Consider the following 23,631-nt stretch of genomic DNA (forward strand, 5'->3'; position numbering starts at 1 on the left):
CTAAGACCTCTTATCCACCTATCTCGCATGCAGCACCCACGTCTGGGAGCTGCATACAGCGCTGCAGCCTCGGAGTCTGCCGGGTCACGACTACAGGGAGTGAACTATGTAACTATGTATACACATCTATACATAGTTACTTCATATATGAATTGATGGCTATTTGAGTTTGTCTTATATCAGCCTGGTCAATGTGTGTATTTAGCATGCTATAGCTTTTTATCCTCAGTGACCCTGTTTTTTTCTGTATTTAGATTTATTTTTATTGTATGTACTAATCGCTTTAGTGAAATTGTATTTTAATACACCATGGACACAGATTGCTATTATGGTGAAACCAAAGACACCATGGTTTAAGTAGAATTTATACGAGTTCTTCTTAGAATAGGCTAATATAGCTTAGTAAGGCTGCATTCACATCTCGTTTTTGCAATACGGTTGCCGTATCTGGTTTCAGCAAAAAAAAGTATTGAACCGTATTCCAAATCGTATGCATAGACATTACATTGACAACCGTATGACAACCGTAGCATCCGGTTTCGTACATTTTGCTTAATTTATGGTTGTATGCGTTTTTTTTCCGCACACAAAACCGTAGTCTACTACGGTTTGAAGTCTGGTTGAAAAACCGTATCCAATCTGTATATGGTTATTTTAAAATGGAGTTCTATGGTAACCGTATTGAACCGTATGTGCGTACGGTTACATCCGGTTTGCACAATACTGTTTTTCTTTTTTTTATTGGGAATTCAATAAAAAAAGAACTTAAAATGTTGACAAACATAAAACCGTATCCGTTTTTTTTTCAAGGAAAACGTATTAAAACGTATGCAAACTGACATCCGTTTTCAAACCGTATACGGTTTAAAAACGTGAGGAGGCATATACAGTTGCATACGTTTCGGTCCGGTTTGGAGACATAAGTTTTTTGTAAAGTAACGGGATACGGGACCCGTATTGCAAAAATGAGATGTGAATGCAGCCTAACAGCAGTTATCATTAAGATTACGGATTGTATGCCTTGAATTGTTTTTTGAATACATTGTGATCTTTTGCAGGAGGTAATAGTGAAGTCATAGAGAAGCTGGAGGGAATGCTCTCTGTTTGGATTAAGCAGATTGAGCAGGTTCTTGCAGAAAGTGAGCAGATGAGGAAAGAAGCAGATGATATTGGACCCTCTGCAGAGCTGGAACATTGGAAGTCACGGATGTCGTCATTCAACAGGTTTGAAACACGTATTTTACTTTAAAGCGTACCTGTCAGATCCCACAAAAGAAAAGAAAAATATGTTACTCAGTAGCTAATCCTTACCATGTAAATCTAATTTTTATGCCTCTTATTTATATTTATTATAAAAATACCTCTTTTCATTAGCTCACCATGTTAGAAATGCTCTCAGGGGAAGGGGGCATGTCCCTCCCTTGTGGTGGGAAGTGATTGGTGTGTCTGCTCATGCAGCTTTGTCAAATTTTTATCTCTTGTCCATGACTTATGGACAAGCCTGGTGCTGCTGCAGGACTGGTTAGTGTCCCAGTAGGTATTGGGACCTCTAGTGGTGGGATTTTCAGAGCTGCTTTCTTTATAAGATATAAATAAATAAAACTTTAAACAACCATATTACAAAAGGTCTTAAATTTTTTTTTTTGTAACAACATATATAATGTTTTCGTGTGTATAGTATGCTTCTGTGATGGCAAATCTGATCTGCCAGACTCCCTTGCCTTCCTGATCGGTGTATACATAGTGGGGGAGATTTATCAAAACTTGTCCAGAGGAAAAGTTGCTGAGTTGCCTATAGCAACCAATCAGAACGGTTCTTTCATTTCATTTTCTTTTTCTCACAAGTATTTTTCAATTTAAAAAATCAGGATCACATTAGTAAATGATCCCCAATATGTCAGCCCCAGTTTACAGAGGAAGCTGGCGATAAAAGAGTAATGTTATATTGCCCCAAAAGGTCTTTTATAACATTATGGGGGCCCAATGTATAAAATATATTAAAGCTTAAATGAAGAACAAACAAAATAAGAAAATAAATGTAAAAAAACAAAATGCAACAGTTAGCATAAATTGCAGCTTCTAGCTTCACCCCAAGGACGTAAAGCTATATTCCCTATGTAAAAATAACCATAATGAAAACAGAGACACAATTTTTTAATTTACTTTAGTAGAATTTTTTTCCCATCATCGCTCCAAAATATTGTATTGACATGATACAAAAAAATTAATTACTGAAAAATTAAAAAATGTATAGCTTTTTAAACCCACATGGACTAAAAAATATAAAGCTACGGAATGCTGTCATTACATCAGTATTAGTTTTTCTTTGAAACAACTGCCCTGATGCAGAATAAAGTCCTTTGACATTTTTCCCTGTTGCCAGTATTTGATCATATATAGCCCGTCAAATCACATGCTCTTGTCTACTTATCTGAATGAACAGGAAATAACTGGGCTGAAGGCTATGAAGGTCATTTCACTGATGTTTTGTTTCCTGAAGACAACATTTAGCACCTTTTTATAATCCGTTTTCATCTAAAAATTCACACCATTTTACTGCTGTAGAGTTTGTGTAACTCCCTCACATAGATGGCTGTAATTTTGTTTCTGACAACAAACTCCTCACATGTCAGTTTTCTGCTCTCCTTCTTCCTTCTCTTAAAGATAGTAGCAAGGAGGGGAAAGAGGTTGGACATGGTAGAGGGGAGTTGGGGTAAGCATCCAAGTTTTTAAAGAAGTATAATGGAAAAAACTTATCCCCTATCAGAAGGATAGGGGCTAAGTTTTAGATCACAGTGGGTCTAAGTGCTCGATTTCCTGTTTGGAGCCCCGGCTCTCATTCACAGCAGCGTGTCACGACCCCCGCCCGAAGCGGGGGCAGCCACGCCCCCTCCACATAGCTCTATGGGAGAGCCGTTCAGCAATCTTTGGCTCTCCCATAGAGCTATATATAGGGGTTGTGACGCGCCGCTGTGAAGGAGAGCCGGGGCTCCAAACAGGAGATCGCAGGGGGCCCCAGCGCTCGGACTCTCCACGATCTAAAACTTATCCCCTATCCTGCGCATAGGGGATAAGTATTCTTCCATGATACTTCTCTTTTAAAGTGTACCTGTCCGATCACCCAAAAAATCTAAACTGTTATATGTTGCTCAGTACCTCATCCTGATCATGTACTTGTAATTTTTATGTTCCCACGACCTATATTTCTGTCAGAATTACCTTTTATTTACGTGCAGTAAGACTTTTGTGGGGTCCCTCTCTTCTCCTCACTGTGATAACCACTCCGCCTCCCTCACTCTGCTGTGAGTCACTGGTCTCAGGAGCGAGATCTGTAACCCTTTACTCTCTGGTTTTGGTGAAGGCAGCATCCTCCTGGACACATGGACCTCCCATTCAGCATGTTATACTTTGAGGAAAATAACCATATGCAGGGGGCAAACTGCATATCAGGGAGTCTAAAAAAAAAAAAAAAAAAAAAAAAAAAAAGGTATACAAATTGCAGCCTGAAATGTAATTCAACTACATACTCCTGAAGTTTGAAGTTGTGTGTACCAAAAAGACTAAGGATACTATGTGATGACTTTTTATTACATTCTACAATTACCCTCTAAAACCCCTCTATTACACAAGTTTAGGATCTGATCAAAATATCATCTGAATATAGTAATAATAAAGCACTGGACATGTATGGAAAATGTCTGTTAATTTGTTGTTATCTTAAATTTTTTTTTTCTATCAAGTCTTTTAGATGAGATTAAAAGCCCTAAAGTCAAGAAGGTTCTAAGCATCCTACAGGCTGCCAAGTCCAGGATGCTAAAGCAGTGGAAAGAACTGGTATGCTTCCTTTTGTTTTGCTGTTACATTTTTATAGAACAGGCATTCAATTCACACCAAAAGTACGGCAACTACTTTACTGTATTCTGCTCTCTTCTGCTCAGGTTACTAGAAAGAGGTCCTCTTATTTAAAGAGAATCTGACAGCTAGTTCACCCACACTAAACCCAGTATACTGGGTTTCAGTGTGGGTGAAGAGCTGTAACATGGGGGTTACTCACCAAAATCTGTTGGTTAGATGCTGCATTCTTCTTGTAAATAGTTTTAGTTTTAATTCACCACAGCTCGCATTGGAGGTGGGGAGGCGGCTGGCGGAGGTCCCCTAATTCCTCCATATTCCCTCGTCGGCCCGGCCCACTTCATTATTATACTAATAAAGGCAGTGGGTGAGTGCTCTGCTCTCTGTGTGCTCACCCACGACCTTCATTAGCCTAAAGGGGTACTTTGGTGGAAAACTTTTTTTTTTTTAAATCAACTGATGCCAGAAAGTTAAACAGATTTGTAAATTACTTCTATTAACAAAATCTTAATCCTTCCAGTACTTATTAGCGGCTGTAGACTACAGAGGAAATTCTTTTCTTTTTTGGATTTCTTTTCTGTCACTCTCTGCTGACACCTCTGTCTATGTCAGGAACTGTCCAGAGCACGGGAAAATCCCCATATCAAACAAATTCTGCTCTGGACAGTTCCTAAAATGGACAGAGGTGTCAGCAGAGAGCACTGTGTTCGTGACAGAAAAGAAATCCCAAAAGAAAAGAATTTCCTCTGTAGTATACAGCTGCTAATAAGTACTGGAAGGATAAAGATTTTTTAATAGAAGTCATTTACAAATCTTGAGTATACAAAAAAGAAGGTTGCAGCAGCACTCTTGGCCAAAAAAATGGAGGCTCTTAGCGCACTTTCTGATCAAAATGTGTCCCCCATCCACCACGCGGAGGTGGCCTCATTTCTGATGGGACCCTAACACTCATTTCACTCACCTCTGCTGGGCATATGGCCTCTGACTGGGTGACATGCTGGATCCACTATCAATTTAGAAAACATCCTGTGAAACAGGGAGGGGTGCACGGCTACAGAAGTGCGCTAAGAACCTCCATTTTTTTTACCAAGAGTGCTGCTGCAACCTTCTTTTTTGTATACTCTGTATTTGTCACAGCAGTGTGCACCAGTGTATTAGGTAGTTGTGCTGGCTATTTTTCTTTTTGCTGTGCAATTTAGGGGGAGTGGCACCCTCTGGAATGGGTAGCACATTTTTTAATTGCTAATGGATTCAGAATGTGACCCAGTCAGAGGCTATATGACCAGCACAGGTGAGTGAAATGAGTGTTAGGGTCCCATCCGAAATGAAGTCACCTCCGCTTGGTGGATGGGGACACATTTTGATCAAAAGGTGCGCTAAGAGCCTCCATTTTTTGACCAAGAGTGTTGCTGCAACCTTCTATTTTGTATACTCTGTATTTGCCACCGCAGCGTGCACCCGTGTATTAGGTAGTTGTGCTGGCTATTTTTCTTTTTGCTATGTAATTTACAAATCCGTTTAACTTTCTGGCACCAGTTGATTTTAAAAAAAAAATTATAATATATAAGTTTTCCACCGGAGTACCCCTTTAATAATGAAGGAGGTGGGACCGACGGGGGGAATATAGATGAGGCAGGGGAACTCCAATGTGGACTGGGGTGCCATATAAATAGAAGCAGCATCTAACCAATGAATTTTAGTGAGTAACCCTTCATTTTATTGAGCTTCACCTGCACTATAACCCAGTTTCTTTAACCTCCCTGGCGGTATGATTCTGTCTGGAAATGTGTACCAAAAGCGGTACAATTTTTTTTAACTGAATTTCACATCTCCCTCCGCCCATTTCCCATCTCCCCCGTCTCATTCCCCTCTCCCTTGTCACATCCCCCGTCACATTCTCCCCCCTCCTTGTCACATTCTCCCCCCTCCTTGTCACATTCTCCCCCCTCCTTGTCACATTCTTCCCCCCTTGTCACATTCCCCCCTTGTCCCATTCTCCCCCTTCATGTTACATTCCCCTCCCCCTGTCACATCCCCCCCCCTTGTCACATCCCCCCTTCATGTCACATTCCCCTCCCCCCCCTGTCACATTCCCCCCCAGTCACATTCCCCCCCTTGTCACATTCCCCCCTTGTCACATTCCCCCCCAGTCACATTCCCCCCCTGTCACATTCCCCCCCTGTCACATTCCCCCCCTGTCACATTCCCCCCTTGTCACATCCCCCCCTTGTCACATTCCCCCCTTGTCACATTCCCCCCTTGTCACATTCCCCCCTTGTCACATTCCCCCCCAGTCACATTCCCCCCTGTCACATACACCCCTGTCACATTCCCCCCCTGTCACATTCCCCCCTTGTCACATTCCCCCCTTGTCACATTCCCCCCTTGTCACATTCCCCCCTTGTCACATTCCCCCCTTGTCACATTCCCCCCTTGTCACATTCCCCCCTTGTCACATTCCCCCCTTGTCACATTCCCCCCCTTGTCACATTCCCCCCTTGTCACATTCCCCCCCTTGTCACATTCCCCCCTTGTCACATTCCCCCCTTGTCACATTCCCCCCTTGTCACATTCCCCCCTTGTCACATTCCCCCCTTGTCACATTCCCCCCTTGTCACATTCCCCCCCTTGTCACATTCCCCCCCAGTCACATTCCCCCCCAGTCACATTCCCCCCCAGTCACATACACCCCTGTCACATACACCCCCTGTCACATTCCCCCCCTGTCACATTCCCCCCTTGTCACATTCCCCCCTTGTCACATTCCCCCCTTGTCACATTCCCCCCTTGTCACATTCCCCCCTTGTCACATCCCCCCCTCTGTCACATTCCCCCCTTTGTCACATCCCCCCCCCCCCCCCCCCCTTGTCACCTTGTTTTGTCCTGCAGCAAATACACTAGGTTTGCTGGGCAGATTTCAAACCTAGTGTATTTGCTGCAGAACAAGCCCTTTCCCCTTCAGCCAATCACAGGCTTTACACCACTGCGGCCTGTGATTGGCTGAAAAGTGAAAGGTCCTAGAAGATGAATAGTGAAGAGAGGACACCCCGGACCGCACGGAGGGGAACAACATCTGCAGGGACCGGGACTAGGTGAGCAAAAGGTTTTTTTATTTTACTACTTCTTTCTTTTACACTTAGCTCAGTGTTTTTCTAACAGGCTGCCTCCAGCTGTTGTGAAACTACTACTCCCAGCATGCCCGGACAGCCTTTGGCTGTTCGGGCATGCTGAGAGTTGTAGTTTTGCAACAGCTGGAGGCCCCCTGGTAGGGAAACACTGACTTTTAGTATTTTTCTTTACCTGCTCTGGCCGGCCCCCGCAACGGGAGCCGACCAGAGCAGATAATCGCATGTTTTCCCGGGGGGGCCGCATCACTATATCGCATTGCTTTTGCGATATATCGTGCAGCCCGGCCGGGAACTCTGCAATTCTACCCCGAGCGTGACTCGGGGTTACCGATCCTGGCAGGGAAAATTAACCCCGAGTCACGCTCGGGAATACCGCTCAGGAGGTTAAAGGGTAACTCTCATTAAAACAAATTTTTGCTATTGCACTCCTTTATGGTAAATGAAAAATCTTTCTAATATACTTTGTTTAAAAAAAATGAAGTTTTCTATGTTTTATTTGTGCTTAAAAAAACTCAAGAGCACATTTTCCCCCAACTCATACACAGACTTTGGACCAAAGTCCGAACACAGGAAGTGCCGCCTGGAGTGCTGAGGGGGGGGGGGGGGTGTCCAGCCTCATCCAATCATAGCTCCTCTCACACATAGCTGCCATATGCTGTTGGCTGGACCCCCCCCCCCCCTCCCCCCTCAGCACCTCATCAGGCAGCACTTCCTGTGTTAGGACTTTGGTCCAAAGTCTGTGTATGAGTTGGGGGAAAATGTGCTCTTGAGCTTTTTTAAGCACAAATAAAACATAGAAAACTTCATTTTTTTTTAAACAAAGTATATTAGAAATATTTTTCATTTACCATAAGGAGTGCAATAGCAAAAATTAGTTTTAATAAGAGTGACCATTTAAGCAAAACATTTTCATATTCTGTCATAGAAAATGCTGAGTTTCCAGTTATGCGTTTTGTATGTGATAACTCTCTCTAATAACCAGAGTAGAGAGCTTTTATGAAGATTGTCTCACTCTAGAGTAGTGTTTCCCAACCTCCCAACCTGGGTGCCTCCAGCTGTTGTAAAACTACAACTCCCAGCATACCTAGTTTTGCAACAGTTGGAGACACAATGGTCTGGAAACTAGAGTATTATATCAATGCATTAAACAAATTGCAAATGGCATCATGCATTTCTACTGTGGCAGAACTATTGGCAAAATGTATTCTTGGTGCTTTATTCCTACACGTATTACGGATGATTGTTGTTATATTTAACATACATTTATCAGCTTTTTGTCGAGGAACCCTTCTAACAAATATCAGACTACTACCATAAGCAGACAACTTCCCTAATTTGGTTTCAACCACTATATTCTACCAATTAAAGTACCATGTTACCTCTCATATAGTATCTGGTATTTTTATATTTAATAGTCAAACCATGAAGCTTTTATTTTGGCATAGAAAAAAATACAATGCCAAAATAAACAGTCAGAACAAATCCCTGTCGCGCCATAATAGAGCATGAGAAAGCAGTTTGAACACATATGTAAAATACACCTCATTGGGTATAAAAAAAAAAGACCACATAAATTGGCTGCCACCCATTCCAGTACAAAGAAATGAGCATCAATACAAAGACAGACAATGGTGCAAATCGGGGCAGTAAGGAGACAACCATGGTTCCCAGACTACATTAAAAGGCTCCACTGGATCGTCACGGATGGCAGACAGTTTCTCATTTAGCATAATAAGGTTAACGCGTTCTATCATATTATTATTTAAATTTAAATATTTAAAGGCAACCTTTTACAAAAATGCTGTCTAATTTACAGTCATCATGTAAGCAAGAAAAACTAAGAATATGTATATATATATATATATATATATATATATATATATATATATAAAAATAATATTTATTTATTTATTTTAGTTTTGTAGTAAAAGTTCCAGAATATCATGTAATTTATGCATTTTGCTCATTCTGGGCTAAGTAGTCAAGTGGGTGGTCCTTGTGATTGACAGCTCTCTCTATATATTAGCTCTAACTAATAGATGGCAAAGTCAGCCATTGCGTAGGACCATCCACTACTACCAGAAGGAACCGAGATTGACATAAATAAATAGCATGTTATCCTGGAACTGTTTCCACAAAACTATCTATCAATCTGCTCAACTTCTCTTGCTCTGTAACATAATGTCTCCAGATCGGACAAGTTCTCTTTAACCCCTTTATGGCTTATGCCCTACAGTTTGGTGCAGTTGCCACTTGCTGTTATGCATGTCTAAAAGCAGTCCATGAATGCTTTTAAACTAGAAAAGCTTTTATATGAGCTCTAACTAATATGAGTGTATGAAATGACACCGATCAGCACCCTAAAACAGAGAAAGTGATATTATATGGCGGTATTTTCAATAAGAGGCTCCCTAAGATTATAGCACTTAAATCATTGCCGGTCTGTAAAAGTGCAATAGCCGGTGTCACTGTTGAAATATGTTATGAGCAAAGTCATTCATATCCTAGAGCAAAATGCAGACCCATTTATTCTTCTAGACAGGTAACTTTCTGCATTGCAGTGTGACACTTTTATCACTATTCTGGGAAGTCAAACTGTACATCAGGAGATAGGAAAATAACAGTAATTCCGGGAATAATTTTATTATTTTTACATTTGTCAGTGCAATGTTCTGAATGTTGGTTGTTGTTTTTGGACAGGACTGCAATGTAACAAATGCTGCCAATGAGGCAAAGGACAATGTGAAGTATTTGTATACTCTAGACAGGTTTTTTGGACCGTTGGGCAAAGCTTCTCCTGTAAGTACTTTGAAGGATAACATTATAGATGTCATTGAGTTTGAAGTGTTGTAGTGAACCCATTCTGTGGCTACATCTCCTCTCTAAGGCTGGGTTCACATGTCCGGTGTCCAGCATAGGTGAACTCAGCCTAAATCTCCACGCAACTGCTGCCACAACTGATGACAACATGCATCAGTTGTCATCAGTTATGTAGCATCCGGCGTCCATTGTTTCTGAACGCCAGACTAGGGAACACAGCAAGCTGCGTTCCCCTGTCCAGTGCTGTCCGGCGAGTCCAACCATCCAGTGTCAAAATGAAGACACCGGATGAATGTGAACTGTCCCATTCAAATGACTGCGATCAGTTCTTGCATCAGTTTCCCTCTGGTGCTATTTAGCAAGCAACGGAGGAAAAAGATGACTGTGGCCAGACAAATGTGGACGAGTCCAAGAAGATAATAATCTTTCCGATGAGCTGGCATTAGGAATTTATTCTCATTGATAAATGTATGTCTGGTCTACAGCAGTGTTTCCCAATCAGTGTTCTAGTTGTTGCAAAACTACAGCTCCCAGCATGCCAAATACTGTCCAGTCATGCTGGGAGTGGTATTTTTGACAAAGCTGGATGCACACTGGTTGGGAAAACACTGGTCTATAGGATATACACAACTGTCATTTATGATTTTCTGTGTTTCACTTTAAAGCAGCACACCCAGTCTGTCATAAATTCTGATGGAATTCTTATAGCTTCATTCTGTTCTTTGAAGGGGTATTCCCACCTTAACTGATGTAGATAAACATCTAGGGTACGTCACATTAAATATTTAAATATTTTTGCAAATACATTTATTAGTAAATTTACCTCCTTCTCCTTTCTTCAAATTGTTGATAGCTCATTTCCTAGGTTGGAGACTATCACTCCAGTCCAGAAGTAGTGGTCGGGTGTGTATATATAATTTAAATATAAATATATTGGAATATGCAAAGCATCTCAATCACACCACCTTCACGGTTAGCATTCCTTAAAGAGGCACTGTTTGTTAAAAACTTTTCACATATTGCAGGACTCATTATACTATGACATTTCACAATATACACCTGTTAAAAAAAAATTACATTTTCACCTGAAATTCAAGCTCAAAATAGCCACCACTAGGGGTCGCCTGTCTTTCAGCCAGACAGACTAGTCTAGATTTTACCGCATACTGGATACCGGCCGTAAAGCATACCGGTATCCAGTATAGGAGATTTCTATTGTGTATGCAAAACTACAGATAAAGGATGTGTGGACATGCTGGGAGCTGTAGTTTTAAAACAGCTGGAGGTTTCCTAATTAAATTTTTTTTTAACAGGTGTATATTGTGAAATGTCATAGTATAATGAGTCCTGCAATATATGAAAAGTTTTTAACAAGGACAGTGCCTCTTTAAGGAATGCTAAAGAAGGAATGCTCTAACACAGTTATTTACAAACACAGTTATTTACAAACATTGCAGCTTCAGTTGTTACCAGCTTCAGACCATTAGCACTCCACTGGGCATTCTGGGAAAAAGAATATGCTTTGCATATTCCTTTTCCAAGAATGCCTAGTGGAGTAATAATGGTCTTTGAATCCCCACACACCAGAAATGGTGCCCCTCCTCAAGGACGATACTAACCCCTTTTACCTATGAGTATGTATATATATATATATTTGTAGGAGTTTAGCTTCCTAGAGTTGGGGAAATACAAAATACAGCTGTATTTACACTTTACACTGGCATAAAATAAAACAAAACCTTCTTGCCTAGCACTAGCTACACACTTCCACTTGCCTTCACTATACAGATGGCCAACCAACCTGTCAAGGTTCCTCACACCCAACCTCTCACTAGGCAGACTGACTCTCAGGTACTTTTATTGCCCAGTGATGAGTTGTCCCCAGCAGCTGTGGTCTGCTAGAGATTTAACTTTTTTTTCATATCTCACCCAGCTTTCCCAGGATGAGATATGTGTCTTTTGAAACCTGGTTGCTTCATATGACAGATACCCTGGGGAAATATAGCGATTCCCAACCACCATTCCTAACACTGTTTCACAACATATTTACCAACCTGACCACCTCTTCAAAAGTGAAGTGGTGGTCTGTAACCTAGACAAGGAGCTGTCAACAAGGGGAAGAAAGGAGCAGGAATATTAGGAGAAGGAGGCAAATTTGCTATATGAATGTATTTGCAAAAATATTTTACTTTATGTGCTCTACATGTTTAACTACATTAGTTAAGCTGGGCCCTTAATAACTGAATTCTCTTTCACTTGTCATTCATGCTTATTTGATTATTGATTATTCATGCTTACTTTAAATTGATAACTCTTTTGAAGTTTTCATTTTAATGGGCCATAGTATCTTAGATTGTCTATAAATGCAATGATGGGTAAAGTGTTAACTGTAATGCTCACTTGTCAATCCATTTTATAACTGATTCATGCTTTTTAATGTTCAGTCTACAATGGTAGAACACATTCCAAGTCTGATGAACAGCATCCGTATGATCTACAGTACATCCCAGTATTATAATACTTCAGAGCATATGACATCGCTTTTCCTAAAAGTTACCAATCAAATTGTGTCCACTTGCAAGAGTTATCTGAACCAGGGAGTTGTTAAAATTTGGGATCTGGAAAGGTACAGTATGGACATTATTTTATATCTTTTTAAATGTTGATCTTATAGTTTTAAGTGTAGATTTGCCATACTCAGTGGTGCCAAAATAGTTCATACAAAGTATCTAACATAACAGTAAAGATGATCAAGGTGGTCATATGTCATATTCAGGACTCAAAGGGGTACTCCGGTGGAAAACAATTATTTTTTTTAAATCAACTGGTGCCACAAAGTAAAACAGATTTGTAAATTACTTTTAGTTAAATATCTTACTTGTTCCAGTACTTATCAGCTGCTGTATGCTCCACAGGAAATTGTATTTCTTTCTGGCGTTCTTTCCAGTCTGATCACAGTGCTCTCTGCTGACACCTCTGTCCATGTCAGGAATTGTCCAGAGCAGGATAGGTTTGTTATGAAGAATTGCTTGTACTTGGACAGAGGTGTCAGCGGAGAGCACTGTGGTCAGACGGAAAAGAAATTCAAAAAGAAAATAACTTTCTCTGTAGGATACAGCAGCTGATAAGTACTGGAAGAATTAAGATTTTTCATTAGAAGTAATTTACAAATATGTTTAACTTTCTGGCACCAGTTGATTTAAAAAATGTTGTTTTCCACCGGAGTACCCCTTCAAGTCCTGCAGGAACGTATGGGAATGGAGTTCCTGCACTTTTTCCACAGCAGGAACACATTTTCTATTAGTAGGAGTCCTGCAGGACCAGCGCTTGTTTGGAAATCTTGGGTGAGTTCCACACTTTTTTCCCAGGACTTGACGCTTGGTCACGCTGCAGTGCCCCCATGCAGTGGTGTCCATAAAAGATCATAGAAGGACATCATATTAAATATGAAAATGAACCTCCTGTTGTGGTGCTGGATTGTGCCACCTATGACAGAAGGGCCCCTCCAGACCCATTTCATGACAGTAATAACCCACCCCTGCATATAATATACTTAGACTGGAGTCCAGCACAGATTTCAGAGGCAATGAAATATAAAAGGCTATTTTCCAAGGACATGATCTGTTTCTATGGTATGTACACTGTAGACCAAATGGTAGTGCTGACATTGTAGTGCCACATATAAAACCAATTCACATTATTTCCAATAAAAATGTCCCACTGTAACATTCATACAGGTAATCCTAGTAGTATTAAAAATAACAGAAGTCCCTTCTATTGAAATATACATATGTTTATCTTTTCTACAGTGAAGCCTATATATTTAGTCCTTAGAGCAAGTGACCCACTGACTAGAAAATTCTATAAACTAGTATCTGGAATTCATTATTCATTAGAAGGATTTTATTTTTTGGAACTCCTGGAGCCTTATAAAGCCTTATAAAATTGATGGCATATTTTTTAGATTGGCCATCAACTTAAAGGGGTAATCCACCCCTATACATGTTATCCCCTATTCAAAGAATAGGGAAAAACATGTCTGATTTCGGGGGGGGGGTTCGGCCACGGGGACCCCCATGATCAACGGGCAGGCGCTTCAGCGTTATGGTTCCGGAAGCCTAGGGGTTCCGTGATGGTGATGTCATGACTTGCCACTTTATTCATGTGTATGAGAGGGGGCGTGACGACTAGTGGTGGCTGTGATCGTCATTAATTTGGCCCAGAGCGGAGTTTGCTCCGTGCACCGGATGACTGGGATGCCAGCTGCCAGACCCCCCGCGATCAGACATGTTAACCCTAGAGGATAACATGTTCAGCAGCGGAGTACCCCTTTAAGAGGGAGAAGGGTCAAACTCTTGGCCAGGGCAATGCTGCAGTATCTTGCACCACCACTTCTAATAGTATGGCGATGCAGGTATGAGCGCTGCTAAATACTGAGGAGCCTACTGCACTTAGATGAGCCCTGCAGCCCCTTCACACACAATATTATAAGGCCGGCTAATCCCTTTAAAACATAATGAAGGAACTAGTCTCATAATAATAAGGTGTACATATTAACATTCTATAGTTAATAGTAATTTACGGTATACATTGCTGATTTTTTTTTAGAGAAGAGCTTCTGAAGAGGATCCGGGAATGTGTGTACCTGAACGAACAGTACCAAGCTTCATTCCACAAAGTTAAAGAGAAGCTAAAGGAAACTCCAAATGAGAGGCAGTTTGAATTCAGGTAAATATTTGTTGTATGTAATTTGTTTTTTTTATGTATGATAACGTATGTATGCAGTGATCCAAAAAATATTAACCTTTCACAAACATAGAAAATCCAATTCCCCCATTGTTTCTATTATTGGAATATGTAACAGTAGTAAATTTGAGTTATTTAGAGTTAAATTTATACAACCAATGAACCAAAACAGGTATAACAGAAACGCATACATTATTTGGAGAGGGGTTTCTGTAGCTGGTGTTCTTGCATAAATATTCAGTAATAGATATTTACAAAGGGGCTAAACATGTTTTTCAGATTATCAGTGGCTGGCATCACCGCAGCAGGGGAAGTTTAGCTATATGTTGTGAGACTAAGACGTATTGCTGGTTCATAATGCTTTCAGTGTATGGGGTATACTTAATGATTGATGATGTGTACATATCTATTGTTGCTTAATATCCTGTATGTAATAGACTAATGATTAAAATTGCAGTGGGGATTTTAGGTGCAATGTTTGGGAGCATGGAAGATTTTACAGTATATAATTTATTTAGTCACATTAGAAGTCAGAACATATTCTTTCTGCTGTTCCAACAAGTGCCAAATTTTTCTGTAAAGACCGTGTGGTGCTGGTGTATTTTAATAGGCTTATATTACCATTCTTTTTGAACCCCTTTAAATATACTTATTGAACATTCCTTTTCCTCCTCCCCAGTTAAAAAGTTCCTGTCATCAAACCATATTTTCTGTACTTGCTTTTCTCTAACTATTCTTAACACCCCTCCAGTCCTTAAATTTTTTTCCGAGCTTTAAAAAGCTCTGTATCATACCTTTCCCCCTGCTCACATTTTGTGAGCTCCCGGCAAGAGAAAGTGGGCATTCCCCAGCAGTAGCAATGTCACTGAAGCCCGCGAGAGCTGTACCTTGCCATGCCACCACGCCCTGCCAGTTTGGGAGGAGACCAAACTAACTGTTTGACTTGTGGCAGGGAACAGAATAGAGTCACCTAGTGGCCATTTTTTCAATTGAATTAAAACATATAAAGGTTGAGAATTTTAACAACAAGTAAATAGCAAAGTGTCTTATAAATACATAAGGAACAATATATTAAAAGTTTAGTTTGGAGACAGGTACTCTTTTAAAACAGTCCGGCAGTGAAACAACTCCAGAACACATCATGTACCTTTTATTTCCTGACTTCAGTACATTGGTACTGCCTTAAGGCTCTGAAGTGAATAATTATAAAACATTTTTAAGCAATGTTTCCCACTATTTTAGTTTATTACACCAATTAGCAGAATGATAACTTTTGCATCCAGAGTCCTTGTTTTGCTCACGATTAATAAAAGCTATAATTTTGTCATCTATTAAATTGTAGTCAAAATGATGAATATAGTCTATTGTAAGAGAAAAGTATTAAATAAATGAGATTTCAATAATCCAGATTCAGAACTGTAAAAGCTATTACATTCCTAATTGTACTGAATTGCATTTTAATGGGCCTATAAATCGTTACTTTTTTTTTGTATTTCTAGTGAAAATTATATATTTGGGAAACTGGATACATTCTGTAAGCGTCTTGAAAAGATATCAGACATGAGCAATGTTTTGGAAAGTCTGGCTGATCTTCAAAACATTAGAATTGAGGGAATTGAAAAGATCAATATTCGATATCAGACAATTGTTAGTAACACAAAGTCAAAAACCTATGATGTTCTTGACCATCGAAAACAAGAAGTAAGTAGAACATAACATAATAAGTGCTTAAAGAGGCACTGTCATTATGAAAAACTTTTTAGATTTTGTAGTACTACTGATAAGATGATATTTTTTGAAATATACATTTATAAAAAAAAATAAAAATTTATATATATATATATATATATATATATATATATATATATATAAATTTTACTAAAAAAAACCAAAAATTAACATAGCTGCCACTATGGGTCATCTGTCTTTATGCAGACAGACTACTCTGTATTTTGCAGCAGACTGGATACTGGCCGTAAAGTGTGTTGGTATCAGTATAGGAGATCACCATGGCACCACTGCAGCCTTCAGCTGTTCCTAAACTACAACTCCCATCATGGGAGATGTAGTTTTGCAACAGCTTGGGGGTACAATCTTTGTAAAATTCTGTTTTAGAGCTGTGTATTCTCCAGCTGTGTGCCTTCAGCTCTTGCAAAACTACAAAGGATGTGTGGGCATGCTGGGAGTTGTATTTTTGCAACAGCTAAAGGCAACACTGCTCTAACACAGTGCTTTACAAACACTGCAGCTCCAGCTGTTACAAAACTACAACTCCCAGCATGCTTGAACAGCCGTAGCTTTCTCTGACTCCTGAATAACAAAGAAGCAAATGAGACATTCAGGAGTCTGTGAAAGCTGAATTACATACATAGTGACAGCTATGTTGATTAGCATCCAGCTTTACTAGGAACAGATGTAAAATGTATGCATAAAAACAACCGTGCAGTGATTTGCAGATTGCCAGGCTGCTCCCAGACTCAGAGCAGATGAGTCACCACAGTGAGGGAGAGATGGACACGCCCCCTCCATAAGGCAAGAACACACAGCAAGTGAGCAACATATAAATGCTATTTGTTAGGGATATATAGATTCTAGACACATAAAAATGATACGTACATGATCAGGATTAGGTACTGAGTAACATATCACTTTTTTTCACTATAACAGGTACGCTTTAAGGGCTACTGTCCTGTTGTTGTTGTTGTTGTTGTTATTATTATTATTATATTTAATGTTGTAGAAATATTTTGTTAGATCTCATAATGGCATAAAAGATATGACTTCAAAGTTCATAGAGAATTAATACCAGTATAATGCTTAGTCTTAAAGAGAATCTGATAGCTAGTTCACCTGCAAATCACCTGAAATCTGCAACATCAAATATGAAAAGAATACTGTACATGTGAATAGGACCTCCAACACTGATAGACTGACAACAACCACAGTCATTACCAGGACAGACCATATAAGTGATTACAGTACATTTATACCCAGTGATATGCCTAAATAATACCACCACACCATAACCGCTATCATTACCATGTCAAAGCTATATAAGTGATTACAGTACAGATATCCAATAATGATGTTAGGATGCATTTACAGTTAAATATGCAGCTAGCACTGCAAGACAATTAGGGGCAGTCCTGGGACAATGGGACATCACTCAAAAATCCGGTACAGTTGGGAGGCGTGGCCCAAGGACTCACATCATAATTCTTCCATATGCTACATGTATGTGTTGGCAGATGGTCAAAATGTGATCATTATGTATACATGCATGTACTGGCATGGTTCCTATTGACTTTCATGGCCAGGGCGTACTCAACAAGGGACTGACTAGCAAGTAGTACATTTGGGTCAGTTCCCGAATACGTATACTTAATGGAACTCAAAAGTCTGTTGTTCTATGCTTAATTACATTTGGGTAATTTCCTGCATATGTAAGTTTATGTTCAGGCAATTAAAGGAGATATCCAGTGGTGAAAAACTTATCCCCTATCCTAAGGATAGGGGATACGTTTCAGATCGCAGGGGATCCGACCGCTGGGGCCCCCTGCGATCTCCTGTACGGGGCCCCGACAGCCCACAGGAAGGGGGCGTGTTGACCACCGCACGAAGCTGCAGCTGACACGCCCCCTCAATACAACTCTATGGCAGAGCCGGAGCGCTGCCTTCGGCAATCTCCGGCTCTACCATAGAGTTGTATTGAGGGGGCGTGTCGGACGCCACTTTGTGCGGTATTCATCTGGGCAGCAAGCTGAGGCCGTGTACAGGAGATCGTGGTGGGCCCCAGCGGTCGGACCCCCCGCAATCTGAGACTTATACACAATCCTTAGGATAGGGGATACGTTTTTCACCACTGGACTACCCCATTAAAGCCAATTTGTATGTACAAGTAAGTATACCCCATGATCATATGGGGAGATTTATCAAAACCTGTGCAGAGGAAAAGTAGTGCAGTTGCCCGCAGCAACTAATTAGGCTTTTTTTTTTTTTTTTAACAAATGAAAGAAGTGATCCAATTGGTTGCTATGGGCAACTGCACCATGTTTCTTCTGCACAGGTTTTCATAAATCTCCCCCAATGTGTCTGCTGACAGGCCTGAAAACACAGAATACTAAAACAATTGTTATTCCTTCACTGATGCTCTCCTGCATCTCAATGTAAACTATTCCCAGGAGTCACAGATCTGAGAAGAATCCAGGAGTTTGTGTCTGCTGCTTCTCCCATATTCAGGACTTGTGTTCCAAGCAGGTTGATGTTTCCCTTTCTTTTGTGTCTGCTCACGCCTGACCTCCTCCGGTCACTAACTATGCTCCGACACACACAGCAACTCCCGTGCGATCTGTTGCTCCCCTCACCCAATCATCTAAGGCTGCAGAGTACGGAGCTGTTTATATTAGCAGCCAGATCACATCAAGGAGCTTACACCTAGTGCGGAGCATGCCAGAAGCAGGGGAAGAGCACCACCATTGAGGGACAGTGTGCTGCGGTGCACCAATAATACCTTTAATTTCTATCATCATCTAGTAAATTCTACTATGTTACTCCAGCGAAACTAATATAGAGAACTATAGCGAACTTTGCACCAATGGACTTTGCAATATCGAGAACTATAGCAAACCTTTGTACTAGCGGACTTTGTACTATTTTTATACTTTTTTTTTTTTTTTTATACTATTTTTATACCTATCTTATCCCTAATAATTTTATCTCCACCTGTATCATTTAGCCTTATTTATTATACCCCAAACTAATAGTGGGGAACATATATTACATTGGCTTGATATTATTGTTTTCTAATGTACCTATATCTACAATAATTATCTGGAGCCTGCGCAAGGGTCCTGCGCTAGACTTAATTTATTCTATGTAATACATAGCATTTTATTTAATAAATACTCATATTTCATTGTACTGGATCTAACTATCTTCTTATCTTGTATACCTTTGAGGACTGGTCACATATAATTTGTATATACCGTATTTTCCGGCGTATAAGACGACTTTTTAACCCCATAAAATGTTCTCAAAAGTCGGGTGTCGTCTTATACGCCGGGTGCTGCAGTTGGCCGGGATGCCCTCCCGGGCGTCGCCGAGATTAATTTCCCCCATCACTATTAAAGACATGCCCCAGTTACCTTTCTGTGGCCCAGCGTTAACTTTAAAAACACAGGGGCCGCCGGGAGATAGCGCACGCAGGGATGTCACTGACGTCCTGTGTGTGCACCCATAGCAACAGCAGAGCGGAGCAGCGAGGACGTGTGGGCATGGTAAGTTACCTGCACGTCATCTTCAGTGCTCCAATCACCGCTCCTCCGGTCCTGGGACCTACTGCTATGGCCTATGGGCCATAGCTAGGCCATAGCAGTAGAACAGTGGTCGGAGCACTGAAGTGGGGCAGTACTCGAACATACAGCCTCCAGCCATACACTGTATATGGCTGAAGGCTGTATGTCTGTGAGGTCCACTGCCTACCTATAGTGGGGGAACTACAACCTAATGTGGGGGAAACTATGCTGCCAACCTAATGTGGGGGAACTACAACCTAATGTGGGGGAAACTATACTGCCTACCTAATGTGGGGGAACTACAAAATGTGGGGGAAACAATGCTGCCAACCTAATGTGGGGGAACTACAACCTAATGTGGGGGAAACTATACTGCCTACCTTAATGTGGGGGAAACTATACTGCCAACCTAATGTGGGGGGACTACAACCTTATGTGGGGGAACTACAACCTAATGTGGGGGAAACTATACTGCCAACCTAATGTGGGGGAACTACAACCTAATGTGGGGGAAACTATTTCCAACCTAATGTGGGGGAACTATGCTGACAACCTAATGTAGGAGGAACTATGTTGACAACCTAATGTGGGGGAACTATGTTGACAACCTAGTTCGGGGGAACAATGGTAAGGTACTGTATCGCGGTAGAGGGGTAGTCTTATACGGCAAGTATATCCCAAACTCTATATTTTAAGTGTAAAAGTTGGGTGTCGTCTCATATGCCGGAAAATATGGTATATATATTTATATATCATATTATTTTTGTACTGCATTCAATAAACTGTATGACTTCCTAATGAATTCAAATGACAGCTCTAAGTTATGTAGGGGTTTAATGAATTTTCACTAGCATACAATACAAAGCGTACAGCTTTTTTATGTTTGATTCTTATCTTTATTTTATTCATTATAGTTTGATAAGGATTATGTGGAATTCAAGAATCAAATAGAAGGTCTTTACCAATCTCTTCAAGGATTTGTGGATTCCTGGTTTGAAAAGCCATTGACTGTAAGTTTACTGTATTCTAAACACAAAACACGCAAGCCTTCTGATTTGTATTTACAAAGTGGGGCCTTACCTGTCTTTTTCTGCCACATTCCAGTCACTGTGACCAGACTGCTATGAAAATACATATATATAGAGGGCTTGCACAGTTTTTGATTAACTATCAGCATCTATATTTGGATGCTTGGTATGAATTGTCCATTTACATATCATTTGGCATGATAAAGCTTACCTAGCTATTATCTATATTGAAGTAATCTTCTGGAGTCATGAGTCAAAGGTACAAAAAAGGGGATCAAAGTGATGGTACTCACCTGGATGAATTGTGGCGAGTCACAAAGATTACACCCTAAATAACACCCTTTCACATGGTTTGTCTGGTATGTGATGAAGGGGACATACATTCTGAAACACATTAGAGTTAGACAAACAAATAAGATTGAATTTTACCACTGGGATTTTGAAAATTAATTTGGATGAGTGTGCAGACTCTCCTTTTCCTCGATATTTCGCTTTTTGAGGGAAAATATCTGTGGTCACACAAACAATTTTGTGAAGGTCAGAAATTATTTCTAACATGTACTTTTCTCAGGAAAGTGTAGGAAGGCCACCACATGTTGTTTTTTATAGGTATGGCTAGTTTTACCCCACTTTAATAAATACATACTAGTCAAGTTTAAACTGTTTTCATCTGTGAGTATACATGAAAATAGCACTCAATCTGAAACAAACTAATGCTAGTTATGTTCTGTTGCCCTGCTTCCAATCCCACTGCCCCTTTAGGCTATGTGCACACAATGATGTTTTTGTAAGTGACCCATTCTGGCATTTTTTTTTTTGCTATAAAATGACCATTTTAAGCCATTGTTTGGCCAAAACATGACCAAAAAGTCTAGTGTGCACGTAGCTTTAAAGTTACAGTGCATTGTCTAGTGTCAAATGGACACTTTACAACAGTGTATATGGTACATCATACTCACTATAGTTTAGTAGGTTTTATATTTACAGTATAGTACATCAAATAATTTTTTCTTCTTTGATAACTAAGACTGAGCAAATGGTGAATTTGTTGGTGAAGTTTGAAACAATTGGAAAGGACCACCTTGACTTTGGGGAAAAATATATGGTAGTCCTACAGAGATACAGCCGTGACTTGGATATGGTCCGAAAACTATACCAGAAGCATAAAGATAGTCCTCCAACACCTCGAAATGTTCCCCCAGTGAGTATACATTTTCTTACTTTACAATTTCCTAGTGTAACAAAATAAGCTTCAGTAACTAGGTCTGTCTGAATATGAACACATTCTACTGAGAGAGTATGGCAGTTCTGAGCCTATACCTTGTCTCTGAATGACCGCTCTGAAGAAAAATTCTCCCTCATGCCATCCTCGCACAATCCTTCACAGCTTTGCTTCTCCTCAGACTTCATTCAGACCTTTGATAATTTAGTTGACACTCTGTGGCTCAGCATCTGTACTTATGGAAGGTTAAAGCACAACTCCCAGCACTCGCTTCACTGTTACAGATTACAGTATTCACTGTTTTATTCACTGCAGTCAGGTGAGTGCTTGCAGTTTTGATTTCATCCCCCACTCCTTTGGCCTTTGTCTCTTTCAGCTCTTTGGAATTAAGACATTTTTGTGGCGCATCATTAATCCTCAAATCACACAAGGCTACAGGCCTTTGCTTACTGATACCTGCTGCTCCTGCAGGATTGCAAACAGGAATGCTTTCCTAGCATTATTGACTACCTAATAATACAGTTAAAGGCTTGAAATGTGTTTTTTTATATTTTTTCTCCAATAATTTTATACTATTTGTTTTGTATTTATTATGGCACAAAAACACTTTCTCCATAGATCTTATGGCCTTGTGTGGTGTCAGTAAAGTTCGACAAATAAGTTTTTCTCTGGCGGGTTTGTTATCAGCCCTTCTTTCCTTTTCTTTATGAACGTCTCAGCTGGTTTATGACCATATCAAAGTTGACCATTGATTTGTTCATAAAGTTGGCTTGGGGGAGGTCAGATAAGGGCTGAACACAGACTGTTTAAATTAGTTTCAGGCTAGTCTTTTCACTGATAACAGGACACTGCTGTTTTTTTGTACCATAATAAGTATAAATCAAGAATGAAAAATGTCCATAGCATTTACATACATATCTTACGTACTAGTACGTTTTCACAGAGACATGTCAAGAAACTTAACAGTGAAAACATAACATCACAGCTTTGTATGGGACAAGTATGGCACTTGAATTTCAGTCCTCTTACATATTTGGTTGTTAAAAATTACATAACTGGTTGTTAAAAAAAGAAAGAATAATGTATTTTTTGCTATTAATTTTTGGCCAAATATTTAGAAAGTCATTTAGATACGTCTTTTTTTTCTCCAATTGTAGATAACAGGGAAAATTATGTGGGCTCGGCAGCTATACAGAAAAATTGACCAGCCAATGAGATTTCTCAGAACAAAAACTGAACTTTTACAGGTTAGTAATACTTAATCACCATTGTCTTGGAGCTATATACCAACGTCAACCTTCTATTTTCCTCCTAGCAGTCTACAAATATAAGTTGCCAAAAGGTAGTTCAACAGAATTTAGGAAGAACGGTATCATATTGAAATAATTGTTTTTTGTTTTTTTTTGTTGTAAAAAAGTCTATATGGATTGTCACTATTATGGCTTGATACCATATGCACATATATCTTTTTAAAACAAAATATTGTGGAAAAGCAGCTCACCTGGGCCTCCTTGCATGGTGCACGGATTGCTTACTTGTAG

The 23,631-nt window shown here is 40.1% G+C and overlaps 1 protein-coding gene across 3 annotated transcripts in view; it reads left to right on the forward strand.

Moving 5' to 3' along the window:
• Window positions 1-23,631, forward strand: part of LOC130273684 (dynein axonemal heavy chain 5-like) — a 334,039-nt gene that overhangs the window by 47,227 nt on the left and 263,181 nt on the right. For all 3 annotated transcript variants that reach the window (XM_056520899.1, XM_056520897.1, XM_056520898.1), the window contains exons 10-18: window positions 1,059-1,224; window positions 3,741-3,834; window positions 9,681-9,779; window positions 12,245-12,426; window positions 14,409-14,528; window positions 16,046-16,247; window positions 20,755-20,850; window positions 21,896-22,069; window positions 23,248-23,337. In XM_056520899.1, the coding sequence (XP_056376874.1) occupies window positions 1,059-1,224; window positions 3,741-3,834; window positions 9,681-9,779; window positions 12,245-12,426; window positions 14,409-14,528; window positions 16,046-16,247; window positions 20,755-20,850; window positions 21,896-22,069; window positions 23,248-23,337 (1,223 nt within the window). The remainder of the gene's footprint in view (window positions 1-1,058; window positions 1,225-3,740; window positions 3,835-9,680; window positions 9,780-12,244; window positions 12,427-14,408; window positions 14,529-16,045; window positions 16,248-20,754; window positions 20,851-21,895; window positions 22,070-23,247; window positions 23,338-23,631) is intronic.

This window comes from Hyla sarda, chromosome 5 (assembly GCF_029499605.1).
Source record: "Hyla sarda isolate aHylSar1 chromosome 5, aHylSar1.hap1, whole genome shotgun sequence".
Lineage (NCBI taxonomy): Eukaryota > Metazoa > Chordata > Amphibia > Anura > Hylidae > Hyla > Hyla sarda.